The 15,125-nt window shown below is 44.1% G+C and overlaps 1 protein-coding gene across 1 annotated transcript in view; it reads left to right on the forward strand.

The window, feature by feature from the left end:
• SEMA6B (semaphorin 6B) overlaps positions 1 to 15,125 on the forward strand; it is a 229,896-nt gene that overhangs the window by 13,753 nt on the left and 201,018 nt on the right. The window contains exons 2-3 of the mRNA XM_073686360.1: positions 9,671 to 9,801; positions 9,951 to 10,071. Of these exons, the coding sequence (XP_073542461.1) occupies positions 9,693 to 9,801; positions 9,951 to 10,071 (230 nt within the window). The 5' untranslated portion in view covers positions 9,671 to 9,692. The remainder of the gene's footprint in view (positions 1 to 9,670; positions 9,802 to 9,950; positions 10,072 to 15,125) is intronic.

A 15,125-nucleotide genomic window follows, 5' to 3' on the forward strand; every position in this document is an offset into this window, starting at 1 on the left:
CACCTACATAGAATGGAGAGGTCTGTAATTTTTATCGTAGATACACTTCACCTGTGGGAGACAGAATCTAAAAAACCCCAAAAAACAGAAAATCACATTGTATGATTTTTACATAATTAAATTGCATTTTATTGTATGAGATAAGTATGTAATCCCCTTCCAACCAGCAAGAATTCTGGCTCTCACAGACCTGTTAGTTTTTCTTTAAGAAGCCGTCCTACTCTGCACTCATTACCTGTATTAATTGCACCTGTTTGAATTCATTACCTGTATAAAAGACACCTGTCCACACACTCAATCACAGTCCAACCACACTCAATCACACTCCAACCTCTCCGCCATGGCCAAGACCAAAGAGCTGTCTAAGGACACCAGGGACAAAATTGCCGACCTGCACAAGGCTGGGATGGGTTACAGGACAATAGGCAAGCAGCTTGTTGAGAAGGCAACAACTGTTGGTGCAATTATTAGAAAATAGAAGAAAAATGGAAGAAAGATGACTGTCAATCTTCCTCAGTCTGGGGCTCCATGCAAGATCTCGGCTCGTGGGGTAAGGATGATTCTGAGAAAGGTCAGAAATCAGCTCAGAACTACATGGCAGGAGCTGGCCAATGACCTGAAGAGAGCTCGGACCACAGTCTCAAACATTACCGTTAGTAACACACTACGTCATCATGGATTCTGCAGGGCACGCAAGGTCCCTCTACTCACGCCAGCACATGTCCAGGCCCATTTGATGTTCCCCAGTGACTGGATGATCCAAAGGAGGCATGGGAGAAGGTCATGTAGTCAGATGATACCAAAATATAACTTTTTGGAATCAACTCCACTTGCCGTGTTTGGAGGAAGAAGAAGGATGAGTACAACCCCAAGAACATCATCCCAACCATGAAGCATGGTGTGGGAAACATCATACTTTGGGGGTGCTTTTCTGCAAAGGGGACAGGACGACTGCACCCTATTGAAGGGAGGATGGATGGGGTCATGTGTTGCGAGATTTTGGCCAACAACCTCATTCCCTCAGTAAGAGCACTGAAGATAGGCCATTTCTGGTTCTTCCAGCATGACAATGTCCCGAAACACATAGCCAGGGCAACTAAGGAGTGGCTCTGTAGGAAGCATTTTAAGATCCAGGAGAGGCCTAGCCAGTCTCCAGACCTGAACCCAATAGAAAATCTTTGGAGGAAGCTGAAACTCAATGTTGTCCAGCGACAGCCCCAAAACCCTAAAGATCTGGAGAAGATCTGTATGGAGGAGTGGGCCAATAACCCTGCTACAGTGTTTGCAAACTTGGTCAAGAACAAACGTCTGACCTCTGTAATTGCAAACAAAGGTTTCTGGACCAAATATTAAGTTCTGATTTTCTATTATATCAAATACTTAGAATACCAGAATTCTTGCTGGTTGGAAGGGGATCACATACTTATTTCATGCAATAAAATGCAATTTAATTATGTAAAAATCATACAATGTGATTTTCTGTTTTGTTTTTTTTTAGATTCTGTCTCTCACAGGTGAAGTGTACCTACAATTAAAATTACAGACCTCTCCATTCTATGTAGGTGGGAAAACTTGTAAAATTGGCAGTGTATCAAATACATATTTAACCCACTGTAAATATGCAACCCACTATTACCTTGTAATTAATGACTGTGTGAACCCCTCATTGAAAGAATAAATTAGTTAGTCAGCACTGTGTATCAACAGCTACAAAACCCCCCAGGCAATAGCGCCTAGTTTGCATAAGCTGAAAAAAACACCAATAGTGAGGAAACCACTATATTATATGATCATAAAAAGGGCATTTGGTTAATAATCTGAAAACATGTTATACTATATTAAAGGGTTTGTCCAGGACTGTATATTGATGGCCTATCCTTAGAATAGGTCATCAATATAAGATCGGTGTTGGTGTGACACTCCACCAATCAGCTGTTCTCTATGCCAGGTGCGTCCGGAAATTATCACTTGCGGAGTGGAACAGCATAGCTCCGGCAACTATATAGTGGCCATGACTAGGTACTACACATCCGTGCCTGTTCAAATGAATAGGGGTGGATCTGCAGGACTCCGCTGCGGCCACTATATTGTTGATGGAGCTATGCTCTGTGAGGGCTGTTTTGTTTGTGTGGGGAGCTAATGTTTTTTCTTATACTGATTCGGGGTATGTACGACATTTTGATCACATTTTATTATACTCTTTAGAGAGGTGCGTTTTGATGTTTTTCTTCTTTTTATAGTATCTACCATATTTGTTCATTAATTTTATATTTTTATATTTTTATAGACCAGACTTTAACGGATACAGTGATACCAGATATGTTTTTTTAAATTTTTTTAATGTCTTTGTTTTTAAATGGCGATAAGGGGGATGATTTTGTGTGTGTGTGTGTGTGTATACATATATATATACACACACATACACACACACACACTACTCGTTTTTAAGTGTGCCCTAAAAATGCATTTCTTTGGACTGGCCTCACCTCACTTATGTAACTATTCCCATTTTTACCTTACAAAATTTTCTTCCAAATCAGGACCCTCATAGCATCTGTTTACGCAACCTTCATGCACTTGGTAGCACTCTGTATTTATACTTGTACACATACTGGCTGGTCCACACTTACTTTAATTTTGCATGGTAACCACAGCCGTTTTAGGGTCTTATTAAATCCTTCTACTAGACCATCGGTCTGTGGGTGGTTGACTGACGTGCCCAACTGTTTGATCTGGGGCAGCTTATACAGTTCTTTAGTGACCTTGGACATAAAAGGTGTCCCCTGATCTGTAAGGACCTCCTTTGGTAGCCCAAGGCGGCAGAACATGGCAAACAGCTCCCGGGCAATAAGTTTCGCTGAGGCATGCCGATGCTTAAGGGGAAACAAGTAACATAATCCACTATGACCAATATGTGTTGGTGGTTCTGGACTTATTTCACTATTGGCCCTACCAGATCCATAGCAATTTGCTTTAAAGGTACCTCTATAATAGGCAGAGGACTACAGAAGTTTGCTGTGAGTGCCTGTCAGCTGACACTCTTGGCACGACTCACAAAACCTCTAAACCTTGGCATAAACCCCAGGCCAAAAGAACTGCTGCAGAATACGCTCATTCATTTTTTTTTGCTCCCAGATGATCTCCCAGCACGTGTTTGTGGGCCATCTCAAACATCTCATGGCGGTATGGTTGGGACACTGGCAGCTATTTTATAATTTCGTTGCAGATTTTGTCAACCTGGTATAACAACTCCTGGTTGACCGCCATACTAGGAAAAATCGCCTCTGCGCCAGGTTGCTGTGCCACCCCATTGATCATGATCACCCGTTCCCATATCCGGGCTAGTGTGGGATCCTGGAGCAGAGCTGTTCCAAAAGTACCCCGGGATACTTCCACTTCCGAAACTGATGTGGTATCCTCGACGTCTCCTACCAAGAACTCTAGGGGAAACCTATCGGGATTACACTCTTTCCCTTTTATGGTGACCACGACGGCAGGTATCCCTGACTCGGGATCTTCGGGTTCAGTGCCCGGATATACCTTTACCTTAGGGTTAGTTTTTGTGAAGAATGGAACCAGAGAGACCCCGCAGAATCCCACCTCTGCCACCCGCCTGACGTCACAATTACGTCCGACAGATCACATGATACGGATCTGCCCTTTGCACCAACATGACGTTCCGCACCCCCTCGGGGATGCGTAAGGTCAGATTGGTACAGTTCTACACAGATACCACCTGTCCACAGGAGGACACTGGGAGTGAGAAGAGGTGGCCCACTCAGTCACTGACGTGGCACCACGCTTGCTCACACCCTTGACAGGCTGAAAAGTCCCTTCACTAGCCCCAGTGAAGCAGAACTTTGTCAGCCTGGTAGAGCTGCCACCAGTTCCTATTAAATATAATTACCGCTAGGACCGGGGGATTATATCGGGCCTGGAACCAGCCCCGGTAGTGAGTTCGTTGGACCGAACAACGGACGTGAGAGTTCATGGATCGAGATAAAAGAGCAGCACAAGGTTAAATTATATATTTAATCGCCTTAAGGGCACACTAGACAATACACTATATACATAAGGGTTATACATACATAATGGTCAAAGATGCAAACACACTAGTAGTGGTACAAAAGGTATAAGCAGTTATTAAGAGTCAGTTACCAGTCAGATGGAAGGCCTAGCCTGTGGGGGAGGGGCTGCCACATGGAAGGCCCCCTTGGTTGCAGGACTTCTCCCACACAATGTGACGTTGCGACCTCCTAGGGAAAAATACACTGAGCTAGGGCTGCTGGAGCTTTTAACCCCTCTGGGTCACTTCCCCTCCTGCCCCATGGCTGGACGTAAATCTCCACCCCTGGTCTCTCTCAGCTAAAAACTCCAAAAACTAAAATGGGCTAAACTTCCTTACTGGACGGATTTAGGGAGCCGGTTCTGGTGTCATCGGATCCAGCCGGGCCCCTGCTACGCGGGGAGACCAAACACAGTGGCCCTAGGGGTTTTCCGAAAGGCTGTGCCGTGTATCTCCCCATTCCTACGCGCTAGACTGTGCTGGAAGCTAGGGTGACATTCCTCCTGTTCGTGTGATTCCAAAAATCTATTTGGTGTATCGCTGGGATGTATCGTATTCACATAACTTGGTATTGAATTAAACTTTTCTAACACAAAGGACATGCCGCATGGCTGGGGTCCACAGGGGGTCTTCCTGTGGCAGCTCTACAGCAGAAGGTGGTGGTTTTGTCATTTACTGTCCCTCAGCCCCCTCCCTTCTTGTTTAGCTGCAAAAGTGTCCAGTTACAGCTGTACATTGTAGACCTCTATAATCCCTCACCAAACAGGGCACCATGATTGACATGGGATTATATCTTCAATATTCTCCATAGTTTTTCTCTCCCATAGGGACCAGAACAGGGGCAAGTCTCTTCACAAAACAGTCCCATATGGGAGGGTCTCTACCATACCCACTGTATGTTTAATCTCCCCACACAGGGTGGAAAAGGTAACGTCCGCCGTCGGATACTCCCGGAGGTCCCCATGTATACAAACGACCCCGATTTTCCGACCATTGGGGTTTTCCCCGGCAACCAATGACTCATGGACAAATTTCACTAGGCTCCCTGAGTCCAAGAGACCCTCTGTCTGGTACCCATTGACGTGTACCTGGCACAAATGGGGTTCACTTCGTGTGGCATCTGCATCCGCAGTACAGACAGTCTGGGCATACATAGATGCTTGTCGAGTAAATCCGCAGTCCATGGGCTCAGGAGTCTGGACCCCCTATATTAACCCCCAGTCGGGCAAGAATCTAACCTTTGAGTTTCCTATCATTCTGGACATCCTCCTGGCTGAGGTCAAAGTACGCCTTCTGGGCGTCTCCCATCAGTAATGGGGCCACCACTTCAGCCCACTGGGAAATTGGAAAGCTCTCCCACACAGTGCATTCAAACAAGGTAAGGAAAGCTTCCATGTCATTCTTGGGACTCATCTTCCTCAGTGCTGACCTGACTTTGTACCGGGCCTCAGGACGAACCGGGATCGGTGGTGGGGGCGTCTCTCGCAGGGCCGTAATCTGTTGCAGAATCAGCTTGTTCGTCTGCTGCTGCTGGTACAGGTGTTGCTCCTGCTGTTGCCACTGAAACTGCAGCTGCTGCTGGTGAGGACCAACTGCTTTAGCAGATCTTCCATATTGTCCACGGGCCTGATTTGTAATTTTGCAGGCTTGAATATCAACATGCAGTTTTCTTCGGGGTATGTCTCAATTCACACTGCCTGCATTCTCCACCATATGTACGGCAGCGGCGTTTCTGCCAGTGAATTTAGTGAGACAGTGACCTAGGCAAGTTAAGCAAAATGTCCTTTATTGTCCATAAACTGCAAACATTAAATTGTTCACCTCTGGATCGCAGCGGCAAATGCGCAAATAAAGTCCCCGAAGGTTCTCAGGTGCTATCGTTGTTGCTCACGTTGCTGGCTCTGGTCTGTGTTAGCTTCACACAGCTAGGCCTACATCCACAGTACCTTCAGCTCTGCTACATGTGAAATCCAAACACAAACTGACACACCCAAACCTTAACTGCAGGTTTAAATGAAAACTATAGCCATGGGCCTCCTCACAGGAGGGAGAGATCCGTCCCACTACCATCCTACAGATCTCTCCAAAAATAAAAGCCCAAGACAGGTTTTTCTAAACTGACTTGGTCAAATAACTTGACCCAGTCCACACTTACTTTTATTTTGCATGGTAACCACAGCCATGGCTGTGATTACAATGCACTCCAGCTGTTCAGTATGCTTCTGAGCACATTCTGGGGGATACATAACGGCCCTCGCATATGATTCCCCTCACTGTCTCACAATATACACACATACACAACGGGTGATAAACAATTTTCTACGTAAATGTATTTCTAAAGGTGCTATTTGTGATGCCGAGTCACTTCTCAAGTGACTCGGTCGAGGAGTCCGAGGTCAGTAGCCTGGAGGGTACGTCATAAATAGAGGGAAGAGACAAAGTTGTAGTCAGGTAACAGTCCGAGGTCAAAATACCAGGAGGATAGAGGATCAGAGCAAAGGGGTTAAACAGATAGATGGTCAGAATGAGGTCAAAGTTAAGGCAGCGATACATCAACAAGCAAAATATAAGGCACAGAGTAAACCAACCACACTTAGCTGTCAGCTGTAGCTTCATCTATCTGGGACTGCCAGCTCAGTTAAATATCTGAATAATCAAGGGAACCAGGAGCACCTGACGAGAGCTCAACACCTCCACGGTTGATCCTTGACTCTTGGACAACTCTTCTGATAATTTTATTCACTCCTCTTTCTGAAATATTGCGGGGAGCACCTGGTCGTGGCAAGTTTACGGTAAAATAATGTTCTTTCCACTTCCGGATTATGGGCTCAAAAGTGTTCACTGGAACCCTCAGTAGTTTAGAAATACTTCTGTAACCAATGCCATCAGTATGTTTTGCAAGGTCTTGAGACAGTTCACTGGTTTTACCCATCATGAGATGTTTCTTGTGTGGCACTGTGGTAATGAGACACCTTTTTATGGGCCATCAGTTCAACCAGCTGATATTATTTTTCACTAAGTAATTACTGATAGATTTCAGCTGGTGTCATGACTTTCCATGGCTTTTTGCACCTCTCTTTCATTTGTTCAATATTTTCCCGGTATGTAATTTCTCATTATTACACTTAACTTAATTTATTGACAACTATGATTTGATTTCTTTGCCTGTGTGGATTGGATGGGTTGGTATCGACATCTAGTGAGAATTTCGTGTCAATAGCACCTTTTGGCCACAGTCACACATTCAGTATTTGGTCAGTATTTTACATTAGTATTTGAAAGCCAAAATCAGGAGTGGAACTGTGATGCAGGTGACTGGATGCAACGCACAGAGAGTACGAGGCACGGACAGTCAATGAACGGTTTAATCCTTTTCAGATGCAGCCGGAATTTACAGTAGTTACGAGACAATTAATGATATTAAACAATGCAAATCAACAATGAACAATACAATGATACAATTATAATAACAGGGAAAGTTTCTCAATATATTCTGCTAATGTTCTCCTTACAAGGATGGTATGCCTGTTCATGGGAGCTACCACGTTAGTTCTTCCTGAAATCCTGGCCCTAGCGGGGGTCACCGAATTTTCCCGCAAGGCCGCAAGTCCTTCTGACAAAGTCTATCAAAGCACATTGAGCCTCCTGTGCACCAACCGGCCCCCTTCCCACATGTTGTCCTAACCCAGGCCAACCCTGGTATTGTATGTTATAGCCGGTAGTGACGGCCCTGCTCACTAATGCCGTCCCTCTATAACCGGCATAGAATGAAGTTTCCGGTCTTGACCGACGCAGTCTGAACTCTGAGTTTTGACCTGTGTAGTGTAGCGGTGCCTGAATAACACCGCAGGACAGGACTCAAATACGGTACAGTCCCCCTACAGTAGTTCAGGGCTCCTGGTCTTGACCGGTGTAGTCGGGTCTCTGGGTCTCACAGGGGGTTGTCTGGACCTTGTGTGGCAATGACCGACACCTTGGTGGCGTACTCTTCCCACTGCGGCCTGTTACGTTGGCTTCAGCACTATCTCTCGTCCGCGTCCACTCTTCTCCTTGGCGCCAAATCCTCCTGCGGTTTGGTGCGCAGGACTTTTATATCCAGGAACTCTGTTATGCAAGCCACCTGACCATGTCCCGCACAAGAACTCGCTCCCCCTGCAATTCTTCGGTTGCCAATTGGTTCCGCATGGTTTTGTGTCCCCAGCAGATGGCAGTCTTTCCTATTTAATGCCATGTCACGCGTAGGCTCTCCAGGGTGCCATCGCCTCTTACAGAACAATCAGATGAAAACTATAATAGAAGCACTTGATTCACTTCTGTATTTTTCACCCACTCCTGGTTTTGGCTTACAAATACTGATGTAAAATGCTGACCAAATATTGAACATATGAATGTGGCTTTAGAAATATAATTACTTAAAAAATTGGTGACGTGTTCAATACTTCTTTCACCTGGGGTATATACACTGTATAAATATGTATATTATTTTCTTTTTATTTATACTTGTAAAAACTTTTTTTTTCCTGTTTTACTTTATTTTTTGGTGAGCCTGTGATTATTTGACTGCTTATACTAATAACTGAAATACCATAGTATTGCAGTATATAGTGAAAATAATGGTCTCCTGTGAAGCCACTAACAGAGCTTCATAGGAGTACCAAGTGTCAAGACGATGGGATTGACAGAGATTGACAGCGGAATTTAAATGGTTAACAGTAGGGAAGAGCAGACCCGTGGATCTTCGGCTTCAACCGAACTTTAGTCCAAAGCTTGGTTCAGGTACCAGAGCTCTATCCGACCTTGACCCCCAACCCAAACCCCATAGAAGTTAAATGGGGACCTGAACTTTGGTGCTGTAAATCTCTCTCTCATATAGCCAGCGTTCACCCTGTACATGTAAGTCAGTTTGCATTAAGAAGTTATTAAACCCACAGACAGTGGTGAAGCCAGAAAGTACATGTAAGAAAAAAGGGTGTAGACTACCTGTTCTGGAAATATGAAATAAAAAAGTCTCCTATAAATCTGCCCAATGAGGGAGATATAGAAAATCTTTGGTGGAATTTGAAGAAGGCGGCATAGAAACCCAAGAATATTTGTGAAATGGAGGCCATCACACATACGTTGCCTGGGAACAGTTCCAGACACTGGTGTCTGGCTATGTACCAGGTCTGCAGCAGGTTATAACAGCCAAAAGTCCTCTACTAAATACTAAAGACGCTTACAATGAAAGGTTTGAATAATTCTGAGACTGCAGTAGCCATTAAGTGGCATTTTATGTTGAATTTGGAGAAAACACTCCTTATATTGTTGTGACTGGTCTTTTGAAAAAGGCAGAAAAGTTGTAAATTTGCAATGGGGATTGAATAATATTGATTGCATTTGTACATACATCGGGGAGATTGATGAAACTGTGTAAAAGAAAAACTATCTTTGTTGCTCCTGGCTTCCAATCACAATGTAGCTTTCATTTCACCAGAGCAGACTATGACATGAAACCTGCACTGTAATTGGTTGCAATGGGTAAAAATGACTTTTAGACAGTTTCATAAATATCCCCAAGTTCTTTTAAATGTAATATTTTAAATAATTTTTTATTTGTTTTTATAGAATTTTACTTGGTTTATGTATCATGCTCCTCCACGCTGGGCTTCTGTGGTTTTGTTTTGTGATAACAAGAAGTCCTGGGGTTTCTTCATTTCCAGAAGAGGCAGAACCAATCATTACAGTTGGGGTTGAAGGTAATTGCCTTTCCACATGCTATTTATTCTTTTCATCTTACTTTTCTTCTTAGCACAATGATATTTATTCCCTTAGAGTTTAAACATTTTAAACTAGGTAAATACAAACTGTAATTATCTTTTGCAACCCCTGCTTTCTTATCGCCTAGATCTTCAGACTTACCCCGTATTTATTGGGAGTGGTCCCAACAGGCCTCCTTCAAAGAAAAGTAACCAATTGAACATTCAAAAAATTCTTAAAGTCAACAGGACCCTTTACATTGGAGACAGGTAAAAATTACATTTGTTTTTGCTTTTGATTATATTTTTTATTGGATTTGGGTATTTTCATAGGTGAGCAAGTCTATCTTTATATTTTTACTGAAGAACTACGATGTCAGTGAATATTGTTTCAATTATAGTAGTTATACAATTTAGTAAAACTGGTCCCCAAATACTTTTATACAAGCAAAGTAACTAACACAGCAGGTACTTGCCCACTTTGTGTCCAGCTCCGACTCTTCACCAACGCTCTGGTCTTTGTGTTTTGTCTGCAGCTATGAAGTCACAAGAACACTGTACTTCAGTGCTGCAGTCAATCACTGAGCTCACTGGCTCAGCAGAGCCACTGAGCTTAGTGATTTCCTGCAGGGGAGCGGGAGTTGGTCCCAGGCAGGGTGAGTACCATCTGTGTTTGGCTTCCACATGCTTTTATGCATGTAAATAACAGTTTTGTTAAAGGGGTTGTGCGGTACTTTAGATTACCCCCTCATGTATCCCTCCCCAGGTCCCTAAGACTTTTTGTAAATACCTTCTGCAGTTGATTATGCCTGTGAGTGGCGCTATCGGTGGCCGCTTACAGGCATCACGTAACCCCCGGTTGCAGCCGGCTCTGACATCCACTGATTTCACGACAAGTGCTGGCAGCAGCCGGGGGTCACGATCTTCCTGGTTCCAGGTGGATGCCAGGCTGTGGGCCGGGTCACCCCCCCGCGTCACACCCGGCATCCACCGCGCGCTCTACCTCTACCCATTCATTGGGAAAGCGCACGGTGGATGCCGGGTGTGACGTGGGGGGTAACCCCGCCCACAACCCAGCAGCCACTGCGGGGACCCCAGCGCTGAGCTCACTTGTCGTGACGTCGGCGCTGGGGTCACGTGATTCCTGTGAGCGGCCACCGATAGCGCCACTCACAGGCATTATCAGAAACGGAAGGTATTTACAAAAAGTCTTAGGGACCTGGGGGGGAGAAACATGGGGGGGTAATCTAAAGTACCGCACAACCACTTTAAAGAGGATTTAACCACTTACCGCTGAAGACTGTTTTCACCTTCCTGACCAGGCCAAATTTTTCAATTCTGACCAGTTTCACTTTATGTGGTAATAACTCTGGAATGTTTTAACATATACCAGGAATTCTGTGATTGTTTTTTTGTGACACATTGTACTTCATGTTAGTGGTAAATTTAGGTTGATAATCTTTCAGTTTTCCAACAAAATTTACAAAACCTGTTTTTTAAAGGGAATCTGTCAGCAGGATCAACCCTCCTAAACCATCTATATGGGAATGTAAGTCATAGGAAGCTAAATAAAATGAAACCTTGGTATCTGCAATCTGATGTTTTGAAATCCACATTTTTCTTATACGTAAATGAGCTTTCCAAGCTTTGGGCGGGACACTGATCTCCCAGAGAATCTGCCTCCAGAGATTATTTTAAAAGGGGGAGTTACCAGTGTGAGACAAGTAACTAACACAGAAGAGTACAACTGAACACATCTTCTGCTTCTCTCTGAGCTCTGCTCTATTGCAACTATATTGTAACCCTGTCTGCCTGTGAGATGAAAGCTGAAGCTGAGAGGAACCTGCTGATGTGTCAGGTATAATCACATCCATCTCTGCAGTGAGATCAGGAGAGCTATGACATGTCTCACACTGGTAACTCCCCCTTCATGTAAAATAAGCTCCGGAGGCATATTCTCAGGGAGATCTATGTCCGACCCATAGTCTGGAAAGTTCATTTACATATAAGAAAAACATGGATTTCTCTGGAATAAGACAACGGATCACAGGTATGAAGGTATCATTTTATTCAGCTTCCTGTGATGTGCTTGCCCATATAGATGGCTTAGGAGGGGGGATCCTACTGAAAGATTCCATTTAAGCGACCCCATATGTGGTGGAAAACTACTATTTGGGCACATAGCAGAGCTTGTAAGGGATGGAGCGCTATTTGACTTTTGGAGAGCAAAATTGGCTGGAATAGATAACGAACACCATGACACATTTGCAGAGCCCCTTACTGTATATGCCAAAACAGTAGAAACCCCCCATTTTCACTAGAGTAACAGGAGAAAATGGACCCCACAATTTGTGGTGCAGTTTTTCCTGAGTACACCGATACCCCATACATGTACAGTATATTGTGGAAAACTACTGTTTGTGTACACTACACTGAAAGGAAGATGTGATGTTTTGAAGCACAGACTTTGATGGAATTGTATGCAGGTGCCATGTCGCATTTGCAGAGCCCTTGAGGTGCCAAACCAGCAGAAACCCTCCACAAGTGACCATTTTTGGAATTGATATACACTGGGGGAAAAAAGTGTTTAGTCAGCCACCAATTGTGCAAGTTCTCCCACTTAAAAAGAGAGGCCTGTAATTGACTTCATAGGTAGACCTCAACTATGAGAGACAAAATGTGAAAACAAATCCTGAAAATCACATTGTCTGATTTGGGAAGAATTTTTTTTCAAATTTTGGTGGAAAATAAGTATTTGGTCAATTACAAAAGTTCATCTCAATACTTTGTTATATATCCTTTGTTGGCAATGACAGAGGTCAAACGTTTTCTGTAAGTCTTCACAAGGTTGGCACACACTATTGCTGGTATGTTGGCCCATTCCTCCATACAGATCTCCTCTAGAGCAATGATGTTTTGGGGCTGTCGCTGGGCAACACGGACTTTCAACTCCCTCCAAAGGTTTTATATAGGGTTGAGATCTGGAGACTGGCTAGGCCACTCCAGGATCTTTAAATGCTTCTTACAAAGCCACTCCTTCATTGCCCTGGCGGTGTGCTTGGGATCATTGTCATGCTGAACGACCCAGCCACGTTTCATCTTCGATGCCCTTGCTGATGGAAGGAGGTTTGCACTCAAAATCTTACGATACATGGCCTCATTCATTCTTTCATGTACACGGATCAGTCATCCTGGTACCTTGGCAGAGAAACAGCCCCAAAGTATGATGTTGCCACCCCCATGCTTCACCGTAAGTATGGTGTTCTTTGGATGCAACTCAGCATTCTTTCTCCTCCAAAAACGCCGAGTTGTGTTTCTACCAAACAGTTCTACTTTGGTTTCATCTGACCATATGACATTCTCCCAATACTCTTCTGGATCATCCAAATGCTTTCTAGCAAACTTCAGACGGGCCCGAACATGTAATGGCTTAAGCTGGGGTGACACGTTTGGCATTGAAGGATCTGAGTCCATGGCGGTGTAGTGTTTTACTGATGGTAGCCTGTGTAACGTTGGTCCCAACTCTCTGCAGGTCATTCACTAGGTCCCCCCATGTGGTTCTGGGATTTTTGCTCACCGTTCTTGAGATCATTTTGACCCTACGGGGTGAGATCTTGTGTGGAGCCCGAGATCGAGGGAGATTATCAGTGGTCTTCTATGTCTTCCATTTTCTAATTATTGGTGCTTGCCTATTGCAGATTCAGTCTTCCCAGCCTGGTATAGGGCTACAATTTTGTTTCTGGTGTCCTTCGACAGCTCTTTGGTCTTCACCATAGTGGAGTTTGGAGTGTGACTGTTTGAGGTTGCGGACAGGTGTCTTTTATACTGATAACAAGTTCAAACAGGTGCCAGTACAACAGATAATGAGTGGAGGACAGAGGAGCCTCATAAAGAAGAAGTTACAGGTCTGTGAGAGCCAGAAATCTTGCTTGTTTGTAATTGACCAAATACTTATTTTCCACCAAAATTTGAAAAAAATTTCTTTCCAAATCAGACAGACAATGTGATTTTTCAGGATTTGTTTTCTCATTTTGTCTCTCATAGTTGAGGTCTACCTATGATGTCAATTACAGGCCTCTCTCATCTTTTTAAGTGTGAGAAGTTGCACAATTGGTGGCTGACTAAATACTTTTTTGCCCCACTGTAAGGGTGTATTGAGATGTAGTTTTTATGAGGGTTTTCATGGTATGTAAATTTATAATATGGTGGCATATCTAAGTTGTGTACAGTACATTAGGTTGGCAGTAATGTAGAGTACATCGTACATCAGGTTGGTATATGTAAGTTGTGTATAGTACATCAGGTTGGCATATGTGCAGTGTTGGACTGGGGTGCCAAGGGCCCACCAGTAACCAACTCCAGGGCCCCACTTTTCAGCTACATGCAAATGTGGCATTATCTTCAATCACAAATTTATATAACAATGAACTGGGTAGATTGTTAAATGAATAAGATGCTGCCTTTGTCTGTACATAGTGATTCAAGTATATTGTGCCAAGTACTGCTCATATACGAGGGTGGTGGTCCACTCCTGCACAGGGGCCCACCTGAGGATTCTCCTGTTCTCCTGTGGGCCAGTCCAAGCCTGCATATGTGAGTTGAGTAGAGTACATCAGGTTGGCATATGTAAGTTGTGTAGAGTACATTCAGTGGTGTAATAAATTAGAGTAAATCAGAAATAAATGTAGTAATCTATGGATAAGTGATACACTTGGAAACAGTCTTTTAGGGTATGTGCACACGATGCAGAAATGCTCAGGATTTTTTCCTGAGCGTTTCTGCATCTCTCTGGCAGGAAAAAACGCATGCGGATTGTACATGCGTTTTCCTGCCAGGGACATGCGGAAATGAAGCGGTCTTCACTTTCATTTCCGCATGCGGGTTGACAAGCGCTTCCCAAGCGATTTTAGCATCACTTGGAAAGTGCTTGTCAACTTTACACTATATAAATCCATGCAACCGGCATGGATTTATATAGTGTGTGAATGTCAAAAAATAAAAAATAAATATATACTTTACCCTTTGATGGCCCCCGGTGTCCTGCTTCATCGGTCCCGGCTGCCGGCAGTGAAGACTTTAGGACCTTCCGACGTCAGCGTCACGTGACCCGTCACATGACTCTGACGTCAGCGAAGGTCCTTCATTCAACCGCGAAGTGCCCGGGAAGCCAGCAGGACGCAGCGCGGGCCGTCAGAAGGTGAGAATATATATATTTTTTATTTTATTCTTTTTTTTTTAATGGTACCTGGGTCTGGATGAGAGTCCTCTCATCCACACCCGGGTACCATCCGCACATTAGACCGCATGAAAAGCACATCAACATA

The sequence above is a fragment of the Phyllobates terribilis genome, unplaced genomic scaffold (assembly GCF_046119375.1).
Source record: "Phyllobates terribilis strain yellow unplaced genomic scaffold, ASM4611937v1 Scaffold_1__5_contigs__length_1240528914, whole genome shotgun sequence".
Lineage (NCBI taxonomy): Eukaryota > Metazoa > Chordata > Amphibia > Anura > Dendrobatidae > Phyllobates > Phyllobates terribilis.